General features: G+C 31.6%; 2 protein-coding genes across 3 annotated transcripts; one reads left to right on the top strand and one right to left on the bottom strand.

Moving 5' to 3' along the window:
• Positions 1–3,025: 3,025 nt before the first annotated feature.
• On the bottom strand, positions 3,026–3,698 carry LOC17889725. Its single transcript, XM_006295070.2, has one exon. The coding sequence runs from the start codon at positions 3,611–3,613 to the stop codon at positions 3,119–3,121; it is 495 nt and encodes a 164-aa protein (XP_006295132.1). The 5' UTR covers positions 3,614–3,698; the 3' UTR covers positions 3,026–3,118.
• A 5,745-nt stretch (positions 3,699–9,443) lies between these two features.
• LOC17889678 (cold-regulated 413 plasma membrane protein 3) lies at positions 9,444–10,984 on the top strand. Of its 2 annotated transcripts, none has more exons than XM_023784968.1 (4): positions 9,444–9,643; positions 9,752–9,865; positions 9,954–10,027; positions 10,595–10,984. In XM_023784968.1, exons 1-4 carry the CDS (start codon positions 9,525–9,527, stop codon positions 10,855–10,857), a joined length of 570 nt encoding a protein of 189 aa, XP_023640736.1. In that variant the 5' UTR covers positions 9,444–9,524; the 3' UTR covers positions 10,858–10,984. The 2 variants fall into 2 exon arrangements, with proteins under 2 accessions (XP_023640736.1, XP_023640737.1); XM_023784969.1 differs by having other exon boundaries at positions 9,570–9,659.
• Positions 10,985–14,385: the final 3,401 nt, after the last annotated feature.

Here is a 14,385-nt window from a genome sequence, read left to right on the forward strand (position 1 = left end):
TTTCATTTTCAATTTTGGTACATTTGGAATAACTTTTTTCTGCTAATTATTACCTTAGCTAATTATTGAAGATGATCTTATAAAAGACGTTAAGTTGGACTTTGGAAATAATGAAAATATCTTGTAAACTTAAAATATCCTGCGGCGCCAATAAATAATCTTATAAGTATGTCGCTTGGAAAACATTAACAACTCTCATTGAATAACACAAATCAGTATGGACCACAAAGAGAGTTTGATGCTAGGTCCAATTTGTTTTCAACCTTAAGTTATTTATTGGCTGAGGCAACTCAATCCGTGATCGTTTCTGAATTTGAAGTAAAAATATTTTGTATGTTGTTAAAATCAAAACTTCACTTAAAATTATAACTTTACTTAAATTATATAAAAAAACCTTAAAACTTAATCGTTAAATTTTACAATACATGATAGCATGTTGAACTTATACACCACTAACGGACCACAAAAGGGACTGGATGCTCGGCCCAGTTTGTTTTCAACGTATTAAAAATTTAACACTTAAATTTAACCCCAAAAAAAGTATTAAAAAATAAAACTATTTTTGCTTAAAATGTGATTTAAAAAACCTTGATATTTAGTTGTAAATCAAAATCAATTGTTCTTAATAAAAAAAAAAATTAAAGTTAGAAAAGTTGAAATATACCTGTGATCTTTAAGTATCCTGAGGGCTGAGGCAACTCAATCCGTGTTCGTTTCTGAATTTTGCTACACATAACACAAAAACAAACCCATCAGCGATTTCACAATCGTCAAAAATTCAATTATTTTGACAAAACTAAAGACAACTATCACGAACATGCTTATATACCTCTGTTCCTCTCTTCAATATATATAAATCCTCATATAAATATTCTCCTAGTCTCCAATGAAGGCTAGATTCAATATCATGCGACATTGATCTTGACTATGAGATTCAGTTCTGTATGTTGCAGACAGGTAATAAAAATTCTATATGTGGTCGAGAAGCAACATGAGCTCAGTAGTAATAAAATAAAACAAATGCCAATGAATCTCCCAAATCAGATCAGTATACCTCGGTTATAAATGTAGTAATGCTGATGCTACATGATCATCAAATCTTCATGATAATAGAGAACAACATCAAAGACCTGCAAAGACAATATATATATATACTAATAACTAAAATCAAAACCAAGAGAACAACAACAGAGAATTAGAAACTAATAGCTCACCAAGAACAAACATACCTCCTCCTATCAAAAGGTCTGAAACCTTTGTCTACAGATCCATGGATTTGTAATATTTAAGCAAAAGAGGAATTCTAAAGGAGACAGAGAGAACCACGAATACTCATTACAAAACCAAAGAGAGGAACACTAACCAAACACGTAAATCATAAGGCCAACATTGGCTTCCATCAATCTTATATACATATACGCCTATAATATTCAATGAAGACACAGAATCAAATCAAATTAATCTTAATTCCAAAAAGCAAAAAGATGATGATTGCTACTTAATATAACTCCTAAAATTAGATAAAAGTTCAATTCTAAGACACAAGACATCAACAACAAGACCATATCCAGCACAGAGGAACAAGAAGAGATAGAGCGGTACCTTGAAGGGAAAAGAGGAAGCAAGAGCATCACCATGAGGAAGAAGCAGAGAAGAAGCAAGAGCACCACCGTGAGGACGAAGCAGAGAGGTAGATAGATCTCAAGAGGAACTAAAAGAGAGAGAAACGACGAGGAACCAAAAGCCTCGACGACCACAAGGTCTCAAGCCACACCACCGTTTGATCTCTCTGCTTCATATCTTTCTCAGCCTAGATCATCGAACCATATCTCAAAAGTCACAACAACAAATCAACGAGAGAAAGCTAAAGGTACAAGCTTTTTCAGCAAAGAGGAATCAGAGAATCTAAAGGTACAAGCTTTTTCAGCAAAGAGGAATCAGAGAATCCAAAGAGAACAAACAAAGGAGATTGATTTAGTTTTGGTTTAGGGTTTAGAAGATGAAGAAGTAGAAGTGGTGAGAAACAGAGAATTTTGATTTCTCTCGAGCAAGGAGAACGAAGAAGAATCGTTAGAACTAAGAGAGATTAGTTTAATAAACAGAGCAGTGTACCTTGAAAGGGAAAGAGGAAGCAGCAACACCACCATGAAGACGAAGCAGAGGTAGATAGAGATCCCAAGACGAACCAGAAGAAGAGGAATCAAAAGCCTCGATCATCACCACCATGTCTCAAACCTCAGCATTCTATGATCGCCCTGTTTCTCGATCATCAAACCGAATCTCACAACAACAAATCAACCAGAGGAAATCTATAAAGGTAGAAGCTTTACACCGATGATGAATCAGAGAATCGAAGGCGAAGAGTGATATGCTTTGTTGTTCGACAAGAGAACGAACTAAGGAGATTGATTTGTAGGGTTTAGAAGAAGAAGAAGAAGAAGAAGAAGAAGAAGAAGAAGAACAAGAAGAAGAAGAAGAAGAAGAAGCGTTGAGTCGAGAGAAACAGAGAATTTTGATTTCTTGATCAAACGGAAGAATGGAGAAGAAGCATTGAGTTGAGAGAAAGAGTATATTTTTAATATTTAAAAGCAAAATTAATTAAGAAGTTAATTAAAAGAAAAGAAAATTGATAATATATTAATATCACAATCACAACGGTTATATTAATATGAGTTTAAGGAAATCAATACCAAGATTTTGTTTCCGTTAATTTTTTTCCATCACAACGGTAACAATTTAATTTCAAAATGTAAAACATTTAGAACCTTGTTTAATTTTAAAAGAGAATTTATCGAAAAATAGATATATTTAGTTTTCAATTAAATATAAAATACAAATATTATTGTTACCATTGATCAATTGAAACGTTATGTAAAGCTAAAACTTATTATTATAAGAGCCACACAATTTAGTTATTTTTTTTTTTGTCAACCCACACAATTTAGTTATTTTGCATGGAAATAAAAAGGGAAAAAAATCGAAACTAAAACAAAATAGACCACATAGTTCCTATCTTCTTCATCTCTGAGTTTATGATATTACAAAACTTTGATTTAACATAAAAATTATTTAGACAAATCTTTTCTTTAATTCCCAAACAGAAAAGTACATTTCAATCCTAGGATTTCTGAGCTTCTGGTCCTAAAATCCCATTCACCACTGACGTGGCGACAAGAACTCCGACTAACTCAGCAGCCACGACTGCTCCGGCCTGTGTCAATCCATTAAAACTAACCGCCGTCACAATTTCCTCCTCCGCCGTCTCTACACCTCTCTCCGCCGCTTCTAACCCTCTCTCCGCCGCATCAACACCTTTCTCCGCCGTCTCGAAGCCTTCTTTAACGATCTCCACCGCTTCTTCTTCTGCTTTCTTCAGCTTCTTTCTTATACCGAAGAACGGAATATTCTCCGCCATTGATGCTGGCTGAAGTCCCGTCACCACCGTCGCTGCCGTCAAAGAAAACAACAGGTTCCTACGAGACGCGCCGGATAGTGAAAACGAAGGAGGCGCTGGTTTGCTAAGATGCGCGGCTCGTGGTGGGCTAACATGCGCACGTGCCTTGAGAGCTCCGCCGCCGCCGCTGAGGAGAGAAAGCGAAAGAGTCGAAGCCATTTTTTTCTATGATGATCGATAAGAAAAATGCTAAGCCAAGCAAAATTGATCAATGTGATGTGATACAGAAAAATTAAATATATAAGATAAACCATATAATTTTATTGACCAATTGACATGCCACGTGGTCTTCTTTTGGAGATGAAAATTTTGTGTCACTCTTTTAATATTTCTACTAACTATGAGAAAACAAATAAGTTAATATAAATTTAACTCATTAAATACAATTTTGATATTTTAAATATTTTTTTCGGTTTAACAATATCAAGTAGAATCGCTAGTGATTCCGGATGCATCGATTATTCATATAGTTGCTATATACTGATTACTGAATGTTTTGAGAGATGACTAAGATATAGAGAATGTAGTGTATGAATAAAAATTGATTTTTTTTTTTATACTGAAATGCCAAATCATTCTGAAACTAAATCTGAATTATTTTGAGCTAAATCTTTTAAACTAAACAAAAATCTTTAGTTATATAGAAAAACAAATAAAAGTTCACTTTTAAAAAAAAAATATTGATGGTATTAGACAAATATTCTTTCCCACATGACATAAATTGCAAAAAATGGATGGAAACATACTTGTCTACATGACATAAAGAAAATCGAGATACCGAAGCGCAAAGATGATGCAGTGCAAGCCTTTTTTCTTGATGGGCCTTATCGAGTGATTTCTTGCCCATCAAGCTATTTAGTTATTTGTTTTCTTTCCTTCTTCTTAATTTCTTAGGATTTGCATAATTTTTGTTGCATTTGGCTTCATCTTCTACGATCTATCGATTCTCTATAATTAGAGTTGCGAACAACATGTAAGATATATTGGATTTGCATTTATAAAGAAAACCAAAAAGCGAAGTCTTAACTTTGTACTTCACCCTATACCACAAGAGAAAATTGGAAACATACCTGTATATAAGAACAAAGTTCTAAACAATACAAAATCTGAAATTGGAAAAATTAGTTAAAGAATGAACTACATTAAGAGTATAAGAATTGTGTCATGAGTTTAAACAAGACAATAAGAAGTGTGTCATGAGTTTTAACAAGACAATAAGAATTGTGTCAGATAAAAACCTATATTAAACAAGACAATAAGAATTGTGTCATGAGTTTTAAAATCGAGAATTTCCAGTAAAATTATTGAAGAGAAATCTTTCTTTTTATCAACTAATAATAATAACGAGTTGAGAAATTTTCTAACAAAATTCAAAGGACATAAACAAAAACTCTACCAAAAAAAATCATAAGTGAGAAGCACACATGTTAACCACGTGAATTACTTAGTGATATCTACTGTTTTTATTGGTTTTTAAGCATTGTTTATAAGTTAGTTTCATGCATTTTTCATCATGTTTAGTGTGTTTAGGATTGCAATTTGCATTAGTTGAGTCTTTGTAGGTACTTGGAGGTTCATTAAGAAGTTTGGAGCTTTTAAGGTAAAAAAAAGAACTTAATTGAAGCATTTTTAGCAATAATGATGATGGAGGAACCATGGAATGAAGCAAGTGAATCAAAGAAGCAAAAATGGACCAAAGAAAAGGAGAAACAAGGAGGTGAAGTGTCTCGCCCGATCCGGTTGGTCGAGCACTCGGTCGTGTCGTTCAAAGATCGATCCGAATGAAGGTCTTTTCTTGAGATTTAGCTTCAGAGTCCTTAATCAAAGTTGTAGGAAATTGAATTAGCTTTCGAATGGTGGTGGTTTCAAGTCAATCCAAGCTGTCGTTAAAGATTTATCGCTATTTTACTGGACGTATATACACCGTGTCCGACCAGACTGGTCGGGCATGAGGTCGGCGGGCCTAAGGAATTCTCAGAACAAACCTGAAACGAAATTGAAGAAACTGGTGCTCGACCAAAGGCCCGACCGGGCATGAATAGTGCCAAATTTTGACCTGGTTTAATAGGGGTTGACCCGGTTTTCTTGTAATCTTTCTATAAAAACCTCAAAAACTTCATTATTGAGGATCTATGCTATCTTTTGTGCTTGTTTTCAATTTCTTTTCTATCTTTGGAATATTTGTATGAATCTTAAGTAAATTTATGCAATTTAATCTTGTTCTCTTTTAGTTTTATCTTCTACTTTTCTCTAATTATGTTTATTCAAAGATCAATTTCATTGCTTTGTGGTTACATGATCATGAGTGAGTAGTCTTTAAGAGTTCTTGGGTTTTGGTAGATTTGGATGATTTAGTAGTTGGGTTATAGAGTTTAGGATTAGATTGTTTAAAATCATTGCTTATTGGTTGCTAATAAGGCTAAATCAACCTTGATTATGTTGATTTAGAGCTTAGGAATTTCACGCCCGGAAGGTGTTCGATGAAATTCCTGAACCAAAACTTTTTTAAGTGTTTTTCATTCCTATCCTTTGGAAATTGTTGATTAGGGTGATTAGTGGTTAGATAGACTTGTTTATAATGCTTATTGATCATTTGATTACCTTTGAAAGAAGTTGATAATTTATTGATTAGTAAAGAGATTAATGTCATGAAAATGTGTTAGTATTGCTTAGTGTTCTATGTCCTAAGGACCATTCTTTGTTATAAGTTGTTTGAGACTCCATAACACATCTCTTTGTCATTCTAGTCAATTGCCTTAATCCGAGAATTCGTCTTTATTTATTGCTTAGTCAATTGCTCTTTTCCCGCTTTGTTTCAAGTCGAATATTGTTAGTCTTTTGATTATTGTTTTCTTTCATCTTGTTTTGCATTTCTTGATTTAAATTACATTGTTAGTTACATTTAGAAATCATAGCTCATCTCTTATTAAGCAAATTTGTGTACTCTTGTGTGTTAATTAGTTGCTTCTTGAGGTTCGATAATTTAATTGATAGGGTAAAATTGCTACATCACTTAGCAACAAATTAGGACAAGAAATTAGGGAATCTCATTTACAATGTCTAATTTATCAAGAGAATTAAAGCAATAGATTATTTGACTAAGTTACGTATAACAAGTTATTTTATAAATTGGATGTTTAAAAAGGAATATTAATGTTTTTAAGAACAATTATCTTGTGGTTAAAATGAAAGGAATAAAATTTTCCCAAATACACAATAATACATTCTTGTGTGCATTTATATCTCAAATGCTTGCATGCTGCACAAGGTGTTAAAGTCATTCCCTCTCAAAAAACAACACTATTAAAAAATTCACAAAAAAAAATGGAATCAAAACATAGAAAACAAGCTAAGACAAATGAGACATGTCTATCTTGAAGCACAAGAAATACAACCATATATGCTTTAGCTTAAATGACAAGGAACCAAAAACAAACTAAGAACATTTAGATCATCCTTTGAATTAAAAAGATCACATCAACTCTCTCAACAAAAACAAACATAATAATTAGAAACATTTAGTTATCAACTAATAATAATAACGAGTTGAGAAAGTTTCTAACAAAATTCAAAGTACATAAACAAAAACTGTACAAAAACAAAATCACAAGTGAGAAGCACACATGTTGACCACGTCAAATACTTAGCAACAAATTAGGACAAGAAATTAGGGAATCCCATTTACCGTGTCTAATTTATCAAGAGAATTAAAGCAATAGATTATTGACTAAGATAACATATGTATAACAAGTTATTTTATAAATTGGATGTTTAAAAAGGAATATTAATGGTTTTAAGAACAATTATCTTGTGATTAATATGAAAGGAATAAAATATTCTCAAATACACAATAATATGATCTATTACATTCTTTCCTAATACTATATTACATTCCTTCTTAATACTGAACATTTTACCGCAAAATAGCTGTTTACAACTGTTACGGGTTCATTGATTTATAACTCCTATGAGATTTGTATACTCTAATTGATTTTGGAACCAATTTTTAACTATTATGGTTTATTCACATATTTGAATCCTTCTTCTTCACTTTCAAATTCATTTAAGATTTAATGTAGATTTCTAAATCCAACATTAAACCAGTAAACCAGTAGCAAATGATTTTAGTATTTAGAAATTAATTGGTTTCCAAAAATAAAAAATAATTAATTAACAAACGTGATTTTGAAATCAATAATCCTAGTAATGGTCATCTTGCTCCTATGATGGGTCGCGTCCTTTCATATAGTTTCGTCAAATCTTTCATGTCTTAATATATATTTGTGATCGTTTCATATTTTTCTTTTGTTTTTATTTGTTTGTGAAGTCTTAAGAATAAGATCGAACAAAGTGGGAGTACTCAAACAACATTTTTTTACTTCACTTTTAGATCGTTACATATTCGCTAGCCTTCCTCCCACTTATTTTCAAGTTATTGAGTTAACAATCAATACACACATAAGTAAGGATTTTTGTTATTATCTCATGAGCATGTGACAATGATCGGCGTTAAATATTCATTTTGAAAGGTTTGGGAAATGGACAGCCCCGGCTCAACATTTTTCTAGTCCCTTGGGCAAAATTTTTTTTTTTTTTGCTATTTTTTAAATAAAATTTTGTTTTGAGATTTTTTAAAATTTAAAGTTAAATTTTGGACCTTTTTAAGAAAAATTACACTATTATAAAACTTTTTTAAATTATATGGGCTTTTATAAAATAAAATTAATAGTTTTTAAAAAAATCTAAGCCCTTTTACTAAAACTTTTGGACCCTTTTCTTATGTAAATTTTTTAAAAAATGTCATAGTCCCCTGGGCTGTGATTCCTTTGCCCACCCCATTTGGGCCCATCCATTTCAAATGTATCGGTATCCTCACAGTTTATTTTAGCCTTTTCCGGTACGCAATTTTAGAACAGTACCATCAATATGATATTAATCTTCAACATTTATGAATGGTAATGTTAGAAAATAGTTTGGGAAATGAATTGTCAATTTAGTAAGAATTTCTAGAGGTGCACATACATACTAAACGTGCTAATAAATAATGAGATAACATAAATTACGACTCTTATGCATTGACGAAAGTTTTACGTGGTGACAATGTCTAATGTAGTTGCTTACAAAGCCAAGGAAGGTAGATGGAGCCTCGTTGGACCAAAAATGATTATGAAACATTTATTGGGTTTGGTAGGACTCCCAAGTTCCATCTGGTGTTTGTTTTAAATTGGCTGATTCTGGTGGAAACAATGAGATTTTACGAGTTGAGATGTTTGGTTATGGTTTAGGCTAAAAACAAAAATCTGTGAGCCGATTATCGACCAAGGATGAATATCCGTTAGAAATTTGGTCGTAAAGCAAGATTTCGTCAAGAAATTACCGACTAATTACCAATTAAGTTTTATATTCGTCGATTAACGGTTGGAAATTGGTCCAAATATATGCCAACCTATAAATTCGTTCTTATTTTGAGGTTAGATAGTTTAAGATCACTTCTGTTGTACCCGCATATAAAAAGCGCTTTGAAGTGAATAATAATCATCTTAGAGCATATATATTAGCGTGTGTACACACTGTCCTACACAAAAAAACATTTAAATTTAAATCAAAAATAGAAAAAAAAATAAGAAACGTACTTACAAAGTCACAATTGCGACGTCCTCTACTCTCTTTCTCAACTGTTTATGGGCCCCACTGACACGTGCCGGTCTGCGATTGGTCACCTTTTGTTTTTTTTTTTTTCTTTTTTAAAGACTAAAAGTAAGAAAAAAAAAGTTTAATGGGACAAAAAAAAAAAATGAACCGATGCACATGGTCTTAGAGCTTTGCATGCAAATAAAGTTCTTAGCATATTGTATTGTAGTCATGGAATTTTCTTCTCCACACTTTTTCAACTATGGATGTCTTATTAATTAATAAGATATATAGGATTAATAATATTAGCAAGTCCGTGACAAAACTAATAATAAGATAAGTAAACACAACGGCGAAGACTTCAGTTTGGAGTCTTCTTGTTCTGTCTCTCCTTTTTTACAACTTGAGTTGTGCTTTGCTTCTGTTTTTGGTATCAAAAATGGAAAAGATTGAGTTTCTGGGTGAGATTCAAGTCACCACAGAGAGGCTAATCCACAGCAACGGAGTTCTAGCTATATTCACCTTATCCCTAAGATGGATCGCGTCTTTGGCTGCTGTGTAAGAAACTAAGATGGTTTGTTTTATGTCTTAAACTGTTTGATTTATGTATAACTTACACTTTTTTTTTTTTTAATATGCTTCATATGTTTTATTTGTGGGTTAAAGTTTGCTGATGATTTTGGATGGAACGAAATGGAAGTACTCAAACAACATGTTGACTTCACTATTAGCTCCTTACCTCTTTGCTAGCCTTCCTCTCGTTATCTTCCATTTCTTAAGGTAAAGTTTTTGTTCTTGGTTCTTGTACTTGTTTTTGACTCTTGAACATGTATAACAGTTGGATTAAAGTATTCTATATGTATTGCAGGGCTACAGAATTTGGGAAGTTGATGGCACTCCTCGCAGTTGTTTTCAGGCTTTTCTTACCAAATCATTTTCCTGGTACGCAATTTTCATAACTGTACCATTGGAAACAATATTGATTATGATATTAATAATCTTTGAAGTTTATATAAAGATGCTAGAGAGCAATTTGGGATTTCTAACATTAGTATTGAGCCTCTAAAATTTTTGACATTTTGAGTAAGAGAAATAGGCCCAAAAAATATTTTGTTTTCACAATATTAGGTCCCAAATTTTATTTTATTTTTTGTAAAATTATGCCCCATTTTTATTAAATTTTAAATTTTGGTTTCCGTGTTTTAAATTTTATCTATTAGCAGAAAATATGTCCCATTTTTAAAAATTTTAAATTTTATCAATAAAACCTATTTAAAAAAATTATTTTGTTTTGGGCCCCAAACTTCACATGGCCGTCACTGAAGATATAGTAGAGAATCCCGTAAAATTCCTTATATAAGAGCTCAGAATTAAATGCTTTAACTAGGGTTAACATACTCAATATCCATTCAAATCCATCAATCCCATTTAAGTATACAATTTCGGTGATAACATGCAATTTTGTGGTTTTGAATTTTGGAATCTCATACAAGTTTAAAAACCTTGCAGAATCGCTAGAGATACCAAGTGCAACGGTTCTTCTTATTGTGGCTACACCAATAGAGTTGGTGGCTGCATTCAGAGACGGCCTAAGATATACGGGAGCTAATTTATGCCTTATCGGTAGCATTTTTCTTCTTAGTAAACACATTAAAGCTTGTGATGGATACAAAAACGCATTCACTCACAAGGACAAAATCACTTACACCATTTGTATTTTTATTCTCGTTTTCTACCTTCTGTTCACCTCATTTGCTTCCTTATTCTACTAAGGAACCCAACGGTCTTGCTCATACTGACAGACTGTGATTGTTAGTCTTTTAAGTATATCAAGATTTTGAATCTTTTTCTTTTAAAGGTTTTCAAAGATTTGTAAATATATTTAGATTTTGAATCTTATTCTTGTAAGGGTTTTTAAAGATTATTGGTTAATGTTTTCACCACAAAAGAAAAAAGTATTGTATAATGTTTAGGTTTTGACCTACGTTACAAATTACAATCGTTTCCACACTAAATCATAACCAACTCCAAATTTATCAACAATAAACTGATTCTTTAACTTTCAACTTTCAAGTGCAAGCTCAAGTTTATCAACATGTACAAAAAAATGACAATAGTAAAAACCAACAAAAAACGTAATAACAATGAGCGCAGGAGGAGGTTTATAATGTTTTCTATATATTTTTATTTATATTATGATATTTCATTGTTTTTTTTTTTGCTTTTTGTTAGTTTTTAACTATTGTCATTACTTGTTATTCTATTTTTCATATGGATTAATCTTTCAAAAACTTTATATTAGTTTTTTTTAACTCTTGATTTATTATTTATTGCAAATTATGAGAATTGTTACAATGACGATTCTACTACCGACAATTCTGTCCGACCCTTATAGATTCACCACAGATTACACCCTTTCCTGACGACATCTCTTTCTCCATGCGTAAAATCACGGCGAACGGCTCTAATTGTGCATTGTTATAGATCTCCTGTAAGCTTATCTCCTTGATCTGCAAATTAAATAAATCGCATTACCTGGGCGTCGAACCCCAGTCCTCTTGGTGTAGAAGCTTTAAACGACCCTTCGTCAACCACTAGACTAAGGGAGCTTCCACATTTATATTAGTTTAGTATTTGAAAATTTTATATTAGTTTATCTCTAATATTTATTATAGAGACCAAATTATTCTGTAAAATTAATTTTTGATCAAAACACACAAATTACAAGTATCATAGCCAACAAGTGTATTATTAATTAGAAAAGCCTAAATTAAAAAATAATTTAACTTCTAATATTAACAACATTTTTTATTTTATTTTTGAAAAAGCATTTGCAAATTTTATAAATAAGGTTCAAAGGGCTATTTCCGGATTTAAGCCCATACAATTGCTACTAAGGGTGCAATCCGCATACACCAAACCGAACGAAATTATCAAAACAAAATCGACCTTGTGTCACTCTCATGTCTAAGCATGGAGTGTCCTCGATAAAGGTAAGCTCGGTTTTCTTCTTCCTCCTTTTCACGGTTTTACGATGGCAGAATGGTGATGGATCATGTGTCACTTTTTCCGTTCGGCTCACATCGTCCAGGTTTATCGGTGGTCTTGTTCTAACGAGTATCTACAGATGTCGGACGGCGGTTTCAATAGTGTTTTACGATTAAAGATTAGGGTTTTCTTTACAACATGCCTATTTGTTTCTCCTTCCATTGCACGAGAGAGTATTCAAGCTCAAAAGACTTAACTTAATCATGTATTAATACTTTCAATCTATTTTGTAATCCACCTTTCCTTAAGTAATCACCAAAACAACATGTCTTAATGTTGGAGTACAAGTATTCATCACAAAGTTTTTAAAAATAAGCAAAACAAATAAAGATAAAATAGGGAATACACAAGTCACTTGTGGTTGGCATCAATGTGCTTAAGTTGACAATTAACTCATTGACCTATCAAATCATCATTTAAACTCCATAAAACAGCTAAACATCCATCAATTCTTAATAAAACTACATTTCAAATCACAAATTACAGCTAGAAAGAAAACATTATCTAAGATTTCTAACGTAGATATATACTACAAAATATGAAAAAAAGATTGTGACCGGGTAATAAGGGGGACTTGATGACAAGCTTTACTTCCTTGTTCTGCAACAAGTTGTCGAAGTCAGAGCGGTAGGACTTAGGACAACGCTTATTGAAGGAGACACGTCATGGGAGTTCGTATTATAACGTGGCAGATCTAACCACGTCATATAGATCCCAATCACTCGGATGGTTTTGTCACTGTCCTCATGATCAAGTCCATCACCAATTAGAAAATTTCTCTTTATCTTTGTACATCGACTTCATGAACTCTATAGTGAGTGAGCATGTAATGTATTATCCAAAGGTGGTACAATGTAATGATGAACATAAATAGAAATATAGAATTGTAGATGACAATTACGATTCAAATGGTTGTGATGGTTTAGAGCTAACAATTTTGTTCTAGTATTACCATGAAAATTTCTATTTCGTATTTTGTAATTAATAGTTTATAGGGAAATTATTTTAAATACCATGATAATATTAAATATGTATTTTTCCAAAAATACCATTACAAGTTTTGTTTTCCAAAAATACTACTAAAATACATTTTTTCCAAAAATAACACAAAACTAAAACTAATATTTTGAACATTTAAAATTAATTTCTAAATCCTACCTCTAAAAACTCTACGCTAAATATAAATAGTCAACCCAAACATTAAAGAAAATAATTATACATCTTCAAAAATCACCTTTTACGTTTATGGTATTTTCGGAAAGATAAAACTTTGTGGTATTTTTGGAATAAAAACAAACTATGGTATTTTGGAAAAAACTAAAATGATAGTATTTAAAAGTATTTCTCTAGTTTATACAGTTCAAATAAAAATAAAAAATAAAAGAAACTAATCACGGACCAACTATATATTAATTTTTATATAAAATAACTTTAATATGCGACGGATTGTTACTTTACTAATGGTTTAATCCGCTTCGATTCACAAGATCTATTCACAGCCTTAGATAGCAATTATGTACATAGATTGATTATGTATCTTTGAAACGTCAAGTTTACTTCTTTCAAATTTGTGTCTTCCACCAAATGACATCTCTTATCCAATCGTCAGTCATATATCCCAATCACTCTCGATTTTTTTTGCCACCGTCTCTGTGAGAGCCACCAATTCTAGTTTTTATCTTCACTTTAACATTATTTTGTTATTTGATATATAAAAAAAACATTATTTTGTTAATGGTTTTTATTTATTTTCAGTGCATGTTATGTTATATTTCATCAATTATAATCAGAGGTTACTTGACTTTGACAATAGTTGAAATGTTAACATTTTTTTTAGATTTAAATACATTTTTGTGCGATACTTGACTAATTTAAAAATTAAATTATTTCATACTTTTGATGTCAAATAATACATTAGTTTTTAACAAAAAAAAGTACATTAATAATCTAAATTACAAGTCTTTGTTTTGGACCTTCTTAGCTTGTTTAACTACTAGAAAGTTGTAGAGCATAAATCATATGATAGGTTTCTTTGTAGTGAATTGATTATTCGTAGCAAATCATCTTTTGAGTGGTACTATAAACATACAACCAATGGTTCAAAATGATTGCACATATGGATGTCAATGAGAATCCAAAATATGTGGATTGGACATAAATTTTGATCTCATTCATTAGTCATGTTCGTAAATCCAAATTAACGTTCAATCATAAGTCATGTTAGGGGTATATAATTTTCTAAAATCTTTATT

This window comes from Capsella rubella, unplaced genomic scaffold (genome assembly GCF_000375325.1).
Source record: "Capsella rubella cultivar Monte Gargano unplaced genomic scaffold, Caprub1_0 scaffold_4, whole genome shotgun sequence".
Taxonomy (NCBI): domain Eukaryota; kingdom Viridiplantae; phylum Streptophyta; class Magnoliopsida; order Brassicales; family Brassicaceae; genus Capsella; species Capsella rubella.